Here is a 10,135-nt window from a genome sequence, read left to right as displayed (position 1 = left end):
GCACATATGAATTTGTGTTGACATTTCAGATAAAATGTGCTAAAGGTAGCAGGAGGTTGTAATATGAATACATATACATAACAGGTTAACATTTTTAGATGAGTGAACATTAATGATAACATGTTGTAGTCCTTAATTAAATGTGTTGACATAAAATTAATGGGAGCCATTTCATCATGAATTGTGTCGTTTGAAGGAAACGGAAGATAAATTGCCTTAAGGGCCCTTTTGCGAACATCCACATCTTTTAAAAGTACGACAGCTATTTTTGCACTTTTTCTCTTTTATATTGGGTTATTATGAAGGGATTTAATTTTTTTTTTTTTAAATAACTAAAAAGGACCCAGATTTTGCTGGTGAATAGTTCACGTTTTGCGCACAGATGTGACTTTACGCACGGCCTTAGCTGTGCGCAACGCTAGCGCAACCACAGACTGTTAATCCAAATTAAATAAACTCACCTGCAGATCATCCAGGCCGTGGTGTCCCAGGTGCATGCCAAGAGGACCGTCCCCCAGAGCTGCAGCTCCTTCCCCGAGCCCGTGCAGCAGCCGTGGCACAGCTGCGTACTCCCGCCGGGGGTCGAGGCTCAAAGCCCGGTGCGACTGTGAAAGGAGCCCCCCGTCGTCGGAGCGCGACCTCTGCGAGTGCCATGCCACTTGCTGATGCTGATGGATGGAGTTGATGGAGGTGTAGGGGTCTGACAGGTGGGAATATGAGTCCTGGCTCTGGGAGTATGGCAGGGAGGACTGGGAGTAAGGGGGAGGGAAGTACGGAGGCTGGAAGTCAGATGCCGGAGTGTGGCAGAGCGGGGGAGCCGAGGAGTAACCGGCCTGGTTCAGGGAGGACAGCTGGGAGAGACGGCCGCTCGGAGAAGAGCCGCTTAGTCCGTCTGCGCGGTCCTGCAGGAAATAACAAAGTTAGCTTCATATCAGGAGCCCAAAGTCATTCAAGTGTCCTCTTAAAATGCCACATGGGACTAAATATTTTAAAAAATGGCCAGAGAGACTAAAACACGTGTAATTAAATGCATACATAGCCAAAATATACAAGGTTTTTTCATTTAAATTCAGCTTTATAAATGTATTCCTATTTTTACAAGGCGGTTGGAAATAGCAGCAGGCTTGAAGTGATGCACACTGGCAGAGGACGCCCTTGGCATCGTTGCTGAACAGTGTCAGAAAGGTCACGGCCACCAAGAAAAAGCTGCACAAAGAAACAGGTAATGCACAACAACACGTTGCTCCGGGGGGGTTACATCTTTAAATAATCTGTCATTGTGTCAACGGAACCACATTGACCCCATACAATGGGAATTAACGCGAAAAAAGCTTAATTTATCCTCACAAAAAAAATATTTAGAGTTTACAAGTTTCCTGTGAAAGTAGAGCAAGCAGGCAGCAGTGTGTGTAACACCATGTAGTTCACTAGCCTACATTTTTGCTCACACATCCTGGTGAAATTGGATTTTTGTAAAAAGCTGGGTCACCCGGATCAATGATGTTGGTGTGGACCAATGTCCATTATCAGCCGGGCAAAAGGCCAGGTTAAAAGCACACATATAAGTACAAATAAATGGCACACATTATACACTCTACGGTATTGTGTGGTCATCATTTTAGTCTATCAAATGTTATATCTGACGCTGTCAAACGCAGTAACACTGCTCCAAAAGGATGGACAGTGTCTCGGCATGTCACAGCTTGTGCAGAGAGTGGACACTTCACTCTCAGCAGGTCTCTCTTGCTGTGACACTGCAGACAAAGAGCATCTTCGCCGCGCTGCAACACTAAACTCACTGTCAGAAAAGCTCACTGAGAGGTATGGACATCTGACACTCAATATATTGCTGAGAAAGACACCATTTACCAAAAATGTATTCAACGGCAGTCAAAGATATTCACTAACAACAATAAAGTAACTTTCCCAGTCGATTGATAGAACGTAAATCAAATTATAAAGTATTGTTCGTACCATTTTTTTTACTCTAAATTAGCTTTTCTTGAGTGATGATGACAAATTACGCGCATCTTTTTCAGGGTAGGAAATGAACTCTTCCTTAAAATTAAGTCACTAGTAATTCAATACATCAGTTTAAATAACACGAGTCTTTCATGAAACTCACCATAGCGGAATAGGTGTGGATTAACATCTGGACCACACTGGATATCCCCGGATTTTAAATTCAACAAGACGCGCAGGTTTCCAAGGACTAAAGGATGTCACCAAATGCTCCGAGATGTAATCCAGACTTGTTTACCGGTCCATTTACTTCAAAAGCTGTTATTTACTTTTCCTTCTCTTCTTCTTGTTCTCTCTGTGACGGAGCTCTTTTACGCGTAGATGAAAAGCTGCTGTCAGAAACACACGCGCACAACACACCGAGTCCTACAGACTCTCCATGAGCGCACTACTTATAGGGTTTTGCGTGCACCCGGCAGAATGAGGGGAGGGGTCGACAGGGTCCACTTCTCTTAAAGAGATATATTCATTCAATTACGCTCCGTTAATTTAAACTCACACTGTGCCTCCATTTATTGTTTGTTTCGTTTTGACAATGACACAGAATATTTGGGATTTTACGCACAAAAATATTGTAAAATATGAGAGTTTTTATACTTTTATTTGAAGATAATCTTTATAAAAAACACATTTAAAAAAGAAAAAACACATTCTCTATTCTTTAATGTCCAAGTTAACGCCACAGTCGAATTTTACACACGGAAATCTAGACCTAGTTTAGGTTTTTACAGTTTTATAGTTCAGATAATTCACATTTCTTCAAAATTTCACACAACTTGGAAAGCTCAAAAAAGAGCAACTTCTGGATTCCGTTTTCTGTTAAAAAGTCCCTACATGTGCATCATTTTGCACAATATTCTTGAAAGTGTGCATGACAGGCAGGTGAAAGATAAATTGCACAAATAAAAAAAAAGGCAAACTGAGATTTTTTCTTCTTTTACCTGCAGGACGTCATTCTTGGTTCGGGATTTCCAGAGCATGATGGTGCCGTTGGTGGATCTGAGGGGTTAAAGTGACGCGGGGTAGAGAGGAGACGGGCTGAAGGTGCTGAGAGGAGTGAGTTAGTTAGGGAGATGATGCAGGAGTTTGTATGGATGGGTGTTACGGAGGGGGGTAAGGACAAAAAGAGGGCGGGAGGTGACAGGAGTCGCGGTGGGGGGTAACTAAAACTTTCTTCACGGTGTGTGCATGGAGGAATGAAGCGGTTAAACAAATGGCACTCACACAGCAGAGGAGCACCGATGTTAAAAATAAGGTGATTTTCTCCCTTTGAAACACCAAGCATGTTTTGCTTATTATTGTAAACATAACTTTTTTTTTTAGGAGAACATAAAAATGTTATGCAAATATTTTCAGAACAATAATTTTGAACCTACATTTTTTGTTATGAGTCACTTCTCCACTGTATAAAAAAAAGTGTACCATTTGAGATAATCTTGATTTTTTATTCGTTCATCTTTTTCCAACATTCCAAACAAGTATCAGTGCGCCATCTAGCGGTGGATGATGTAAAGACTTTTAGGATTAATAACAGATGTACCTTTACACAAACCTGCTGTGTGATCCTGCTTTGTAACATTTGAAAACATGTATACAAATATGTTTTACATTTTTTCAAAACTGAGGAAATAACAGGGTAAAAGCTTGATACTATTCTACTTATTCAAGACATAAAAACAAGACTTCTCAGGTTCTGACACAGATTGGAAAATAAACGATTTGGATTATGTCCTGATAAGTATTTCACTATATAGAAAAACGAATCACTTTTGCTTTGATATAAATATACACTGTAAAGATTAAGTCTGGTGATATTTTCTGTCAACTGATTCCATTAAAAGACTAAAACAATGAGTTTCTGTGTCCCAACATCTGTATGAACTGTCTGTGGCCCGCAAGCACATTTGTTTCTACAAAAGATATTTTTAAGAAAACAAAAAGAGCTTGAGACTAGAATACCCACCCCCCATATTGACTTTAAAAGTGTTCAACTAGTTAGCAGTCAAAAATAAATTAAAATAAAGTTGAGAACTACATGAATTAAAAAAAGAATGACCAAAAAGAGCTTCTGGTAGGTTTTCTAACAAAATAGCTTTTTTATTTATGACATCAACATTTCACAAATGAAGTGTAAACAGGTGGTTCTTTGAACAGCACTGCGTTCTATAAACTTTGAGGTTTCAATACACAAAAATATGTTCGTTATTTTGAGTTTCCTGTTTTCCACGCAAACTACTTTGCAAATACCAGCAGTGCCATCTTCTCCTTACCATAAAGTCCAGGGGAAAAGGTCACACATTAGTCAGTCAGATAATAAACACTGATGTTTGGTTTGAGTAACATCCCTTCTTTATTACTTTTTTTCAGAAAATACCCCATTAAAGTTATCTGTTTGGTTTTACTTTACTCCCACTGACTTTTTCAGTTTCCTCATAATGACCAAAGCTCCTTTATCATTTCCAATGGCATCTCCAATCTCCGCTCTACAGACTGGGCACTGGTCTGCCATGGCACAAAGAGCTTCCTCTAGCGCCCCCTGTGTCTGCGGCTCAGGCAGTGCGCTACACTGACTCAGCATAGTGAGTGTGTGTTTGAGCCAACATTCCTCTCGGACTAGGCTGCAGATCCAGGGCTGAGCACGCACACAGCCACCCAGAGCCTGCAGACTCAACCTCCACAGCTCCTCCACCTCCTCCCAGCTCTCCTCCCAGCCAAGGCTCACCCTGACTGGGCCGGGGCTGGCTCCGGAGTCCAGGGCGCCGCGGAGGAACCGGAGAGCTGAGGAGAAGAACCTCCTCTGTCCGGCTTCAACTGACCCTGGAAAACCAAACAAAAAAAAGAGTTGTAAGCAAAGTGTTATAGTGTTGATTGACAGCTCAAAAAACAGGACATTTAAACAAATCTGAATCATATATAAAAGAAGAAACACGGAAATGAATAATTATTTATTTATTTTTATGAATAACTGTGAAGCTTGAATAGATTGATTGTCAATGTTACTGGTAATGCTTGTGATTTTACCTTCTATGACATGTCAAATGTTAGCTGTATTGCAATGTAAAATACTGTGGAAATCTTAATTTAAAAAGGGAAACATGATACAAATGGCTCAGCGAATTTCACATAAACAGCTGGAAAAATTGAAATGTGATTAAACAAAAGAAAAGAAAACATTATTACCTGAAGGAGCTGATTTGAGTCTGCCAATCATCAGTCCCAGTGTGCAGTAATTTGCTGCTAGGACCAGGAGGCGGGGTTTGTGAACCAAAACAGGTAGTGCTTCACTCAGAAGGGCCTCCAACGTTCTGAAACATGGGTTCTTCCTGGACGACCAGATAGAAACAGTTTAAATTAACACCTTCAATACCTGTTAGTAAACAACAGATCATTCTTAGCTTTACAGGAGTACTTCTCAGATACCTGACTCTCTCTGGCTCTGTGACGGTGAAGTTGAGGAGGGCTGAGCAGGCTGTCTCCATGCTGGGATCCCTGGCTGAGGACGTCCCCACCTTTCCCCTTTAGGGACGTCCAGGATTTTGACAGAAAGTCCACAAGCAGTGCCGGGGTGTCGAGGGTGAGCAGCACCTTCCTGGGACCTTCCTCTGCTGACAGGTGGCACAGAGCTGGAAGGAGATACCTGGAAAGAGCATGGAGGGTGTGAGGTATGCAGATACTGTCACAAAACTGCAGATCCTATGGAATAAAGTATACACTTTATGACTGGTTCCCTCTGATAATTATCAGACCTTTACCTCAGAGCTTCTTTGCCCGTCCATGCCCCCGTTTCCTCTTTGACAGACATTTCAGACATCCAATCAGAGAGGCCGTGCTCCGGGTTCTCACCCTGCAGATGGCTCTGGGAGTAGCCAATCAGGAACGGCAGCAGTCCGGTCACTTCCTCCTTCAGACAGGAAGTCTCCTCGGCAAGCCATGAGCACAAAGAGCGGAAAGTGGCGAAAATAAAAGGGTCACAATAGCGACTTTGATCCACCTACGAGAACAGGAAGAGATGAGGAAGTGACTGAAATGTTTTACTCCTTCTTTCAACACCTGAGTTTTTAACCGGCCGATTCATCCCCAAAAACAAGGCATAAATGTTCCTATTGTTAAATTCCCTTTTAGTAATAGAACATTAAAAAATATATAAATAATTGAGTCCAAGGACACTTATTTCTTGTCCAATCAAACAAACCAAAAGTTAAAAATAATCAGTTTACCATCGAATAACAGAAACCGGAACAGCAAATCATCACATTTGAGAAGGTAACAGTTTCCCCTTAGGATACACACTTTTATCACAGCAGTAGGAAGACTCATTTGACACACAAAGGAATAGATTTACAGAACCAGCAACAAGTAGCTTGTTGGATGCAAATAATGAATATAAAAAGGTCCTCCTCTCACCTGCTGCAGGTGGTAAATTAAGGCGGAGAAGGCCTCCTCCAGCACCCCGAGGACCTGCCTGCTCTGCTGCAGACTGATGGAGGGGATGGAGCTCTGAGGCGGAGCAGCCTGGGACATCCCCACACAGCAAGCCTGCTCTATGGCAGCCTCCATGATTCTGTAACAGCCTGGGAAAAGGAGGCAATGAGAAAGGTTTCAGTAACAGAGGAGGATGGCGGAATCCTGTTTCGTGAAATACCTTACCAACATGGTTTCACAACACTAGCTTAATACCGATCTCATCACACACAATTGGACAATGAGAAAAATTAGACACAAACCATGACAGCCAAAGCATTTATCAAACAGAACAAAACGAGAAAATATATATTTTTAATGTTAAAAAAAGGGGGCATAGTGATGGTTTTGTCTTTGATATTTGTATTTAATTTGCGAATTATGGATTATTTTGGACTGTTTTTCAGTTTTAGATTATTTAGAGAAAGTGGGGAGAAAGGCAGCAAAATGCAAAATGGCCGCCGGTCTGAGATATTTTCAAAAAAATCATTAAAAAAAAAGTTTCAGATTTATTCACAAGAATTGTCAAGTCAAGCTAAGTGAATGATAGGTGTAAGGCAGATGTTTAATCACAATCAATAAAGTACATCACATATTCACACTACCTGTGAGTGGGGTTGCAAAGGGGTGGAACATTTCCGTTAAATTTCCGGTAAATTTCCATGGGAAGTTAAGCTGGGGAATTTTGGAAATATTCCATATTGGAAACTTTCCATGGGAATAATGGGAGTTATAGGAATTCATGGGAACTAACTGGGAATTGATGCAATGGCCTGAACAGATATATAAATAGTTAAGCTAGCTAAACAAATGGAATGATCTTCAAAACATCTTGCAGATAAAAACAGCATCACATTTGAGGTAGCTAGCATCTTTATAAGAGTGCCTCATAGATGGTAAATGAAGTGATGCTAGCTATGGTTTATTTAGCCTCTAAGTTATCAGCTAGCTATCTAATACATGAATGCATCTGTATGTGATATTTGCAATTTCAACATAAAATAAATATATTATCCCATAATATCATCAAACCTTACTTCACTTTGTGTATTCCACAGGTTCAAATGTGTAGCTTCGATACTCGTGTGCTTTGGGCTCAAAAGTGTGGTCCAGTCTTCTAGAAATCATATGTGCATATGATGGAGGAATGCACAGTGCCTGTAGTGGGTGTGGTTTCAATAGCCATGCAGTAAGCAGTGTGCTATGTGCATGTGATTGAGGAATGGCATGGATATACTTGAATGGCACCTGTTTGTTTTAGTCAAGATTATGCTAAAATATACTTTCCCCAACTATATTTAAGATCCCTATGAAGAGCCAACTTTCAATTTTGAAAACTCCCAGTTTATTTCCATAAATTCCAGTTTATTCCCATAAATTCCTGTTTATTCCCTTAAATTCCCGTTAATTCCCATGTAAAGTTTCCATCTTTGAAAATTCTCTGAATTTTGCAACCCTACCTGTGAGTGTGTGTTGCAGTTCTGGGCTCGGTTCATTCCCGGGCGTGTCCTCCAAACCCATCCTGACCTCCACACAGGCTCGGTTCACCAGCAAGCAGCAGAACTTTGGCGGTCCAACAAACTCCCACCCATACAAATCCAGCAGACACGCACTGAGGACCAGGATTGGCCCGATCTGTCTTGGTGTCAGTTTAGACTGCAACATCGGTCTCAACACCCCCCACACAGAGGCCACGACTTCTTTCAGCTCCTTGCTCTCTACTGCCACTCCTGCTGGCGGGAGAAACTGAACCAACTGGGAACACATGTCCATCTTGGTCTGGTCTTTGGCTTGGGAGAAGTCTTTAGAGAGCTTGACCAGCAGAGTGACGAGTTCTGCAGAGTGTTTACTCCACACTCGGTCCTTGGTTCTACCAGCTACAAGGCATCCCAGCAAGGGAAGCCCCTTCTCATGGCTGAAAGTCTGGTTTTGTTGCACTGCTTGGCACAGAGTGGGAACGGCCCCCCTGCTCAGTAACTGGTCGGGACCTCTCGGTAAAGCACACACAGCTGTGAGAATCTGGTAGCAGTCAGCAGCTATGGCCTCATCCAGCTTGGAGGAAGGGAAGGTTTCTTGAGATGTTGATACTCCGTTTGCTTCACTGCTGTTGTCACCTGTTGTCTTGCTAGTCTTGCCCTCTCCTCCTGATTTGGCCTCGTTGGAAAGATCACCTTCTGCATTTGAACTCTCTGCTGATTGCACTTTGCAATCTGGACCCGTCTCTACTTCTTGGTTCGGTTCCTGGGCTTCCTGTTTCTTGTGGTTCAGAGGATCATTTGCTAAAATGCCCAGCAGGACCGGGATGGTAGTGAGGAGCTGGGGATGGCAGGCCATTTCTGGGTCCGTGCTCAGGGCAGCCAACAGAGCCGTGCCCAGCGAGAGGAGCTCCTGTGGGGGCAGGCCGGAGTTCTCATTCCTTCTGATCGCCGTCACCAAAAGCCGAGCAGGAAGGTTCAGGCCAACAGCCTCAAAGATGCGCCTCAAGGTGGCTTTGTCTAGTTGGTTTGCTGGGCACAAGCGGGTTATCTGAAGACAAGAGAGGAGAAAGAAAACACTGACCTGTCAGTGTTTAGGTCTGATTCTTTGTTCCTATACATAACCCTGTATACACTCAGTTACACCTAGCTACATGAAGTTAATTAATAAGCCCCTCTAGAAACCTCTGTGAACAGAATGTAAACAGCAATGTATTAAATATAGGCAAAATACTCTTGTACACTGGTCTTCCAATAAGATATCAAAACAAAAATAATTAAAGAGCTCTGTATGCAAGGTAAGAGGACAATGTGCTGGAGTTACAAAGGAGTAAAAAAAAAAGGTGTATAGATTACACATTATGTTTAGTGCTATTTAAATATACATATAATATAGTAACTCTAAATACATTATGTAGGGGTGTTTTACAGTCTGTAAAAGAGTGGGTGAAGTATAGTAAGTAACATTTTAAAGCAGATTAAATGTAACAGTTCCTCTTCTTTCAACCTCATTCTGTGTATATCAATGCAGATATTTCTCTGCATGCCAGTGTATTACTTAAAGGGTTTTAAATGCATACAGTTGGTATATAAACACTAATATGGCAATATTCGGTAAATTCTCAGTTGAGTTTAACATCACATAGACAGACACTTACCAGCAGCAGAGCAGCCAATGTGTGACTGTCGTTTTGAGCCTGCCTGAGAGCCTGCAGACATCTGTCCAACACCTCTCTCTGGGCATCAGTCAAACCTCCTCCTGCATCCCTGTCTGAGCTTCCTCCACCTTCTCCTCCTCCCTGCTCCTCTTTCACAGGAGGCTGGCTGCTAAGGACAGTTGTAATATCTTCGCTGTCAGCCATTACGACCTTGTTGTAACTGTTAATAAAAAGAAAGATGGAAAATCAAACTGAATAGCAGATCATTAGCTCCACACCGTTAAAGGAAACGAAAGCGGCCTAATTTTACACTGTTCAGTTGGTCTGCTGAGTATTTCTAAATAACGGTAGGTAACCGTTGGACAGTTAAATCCGAATTTGCAATCGTTTGTAAAATAACTTACTTTGTTGACAACTCTTATCACGCGCCGCAACAGCTTGTGAGCACACTATCCGGAAGTAAAGTGTCAAAATAAAGAAGTGAGTAACCAATGAAAGCACTCTTACAATCTCCAAGGG

General features: G+C 42.0%; 2 protein-coding genes across 3 annotated transcripts in view; both read right to left on the bottom strand.

Annotated features, from left to right (window-relative positions):
• tfap2e (transcription factor AP-2 epsilon) overlaps positions 1-3,006 on the bottom strand; it is a 12,472-nt gene extending 9,466 nt beyond the window's left edge. Inside the window, exons 1-2 of one of the 2 annotated variants that reach the window (XM_063899581.1) lie at positions 2,964-3,006; positions 462-902 (exon numbers count right to left, since the gene is read on the bottom strand). In XM_063899581.1, coding sequence (XP_063755651.1) covers positions 462-902; positions 2,964-3,002 — 480 coding nt within the window. In that variant the 5' untranslated portion in view covers positions 3,003-3,006. Of the gene's footprint in view, positions 1-461; positions 903-2,125; positions 2,377-2,963 lie in introns of those variants that run through there. The other variant, XM_063899583.1, reaches the window with a different exon arrangement.
• Positions 3,007-4,094: 1,088 nt separating this feature from the next.
• ncdn (neurochondrin) lies at positions 4,095-10,093 on the bottom strand. The gene is given in 9 exon segments (XM_063898566.1): positions 4,095-4,839; positions 5,203-5,345; positions 5,443-5,516; positions 5,518-5,659; positions 5,775-6,013; positions 6,427-6,593; positions 7,944-9,009; positions 9,617-9,836; positions 10,021-10,093. Coding segments are annotated over 8 exon segments (2,454 nt in total). The 5' UTR covers positions 9,821-9,836; positions 10,021-10,093; the 3' UTR covers positions 4,095-4,420.
• Between the last annotated feature and the right edge of the window lie 42 nt (positions 10,094-10,135).

Source organism: Eleginops maclovinus, chromosome 13, assembly GCF_036324505.1.
Source record: "Eleginops maclovinus isolate JMC-PN-2008 ecotype Puerto Natales chromosome 13, JC_Emac_rtc_rv5, whole genome shotgun sequence".
In the NCBI taxonomy this organism is placed as follows: Eukaryota; Metazoa; Chordata; class Actinopteri; order Perciformes; family Eleginopidae; genus Eleginops; species Eleginops maclovinus.
Note: the sequence above shows the minus strand (reverse complement) of the source record. Positions and strands in the feature narration are given on the sequence as shown.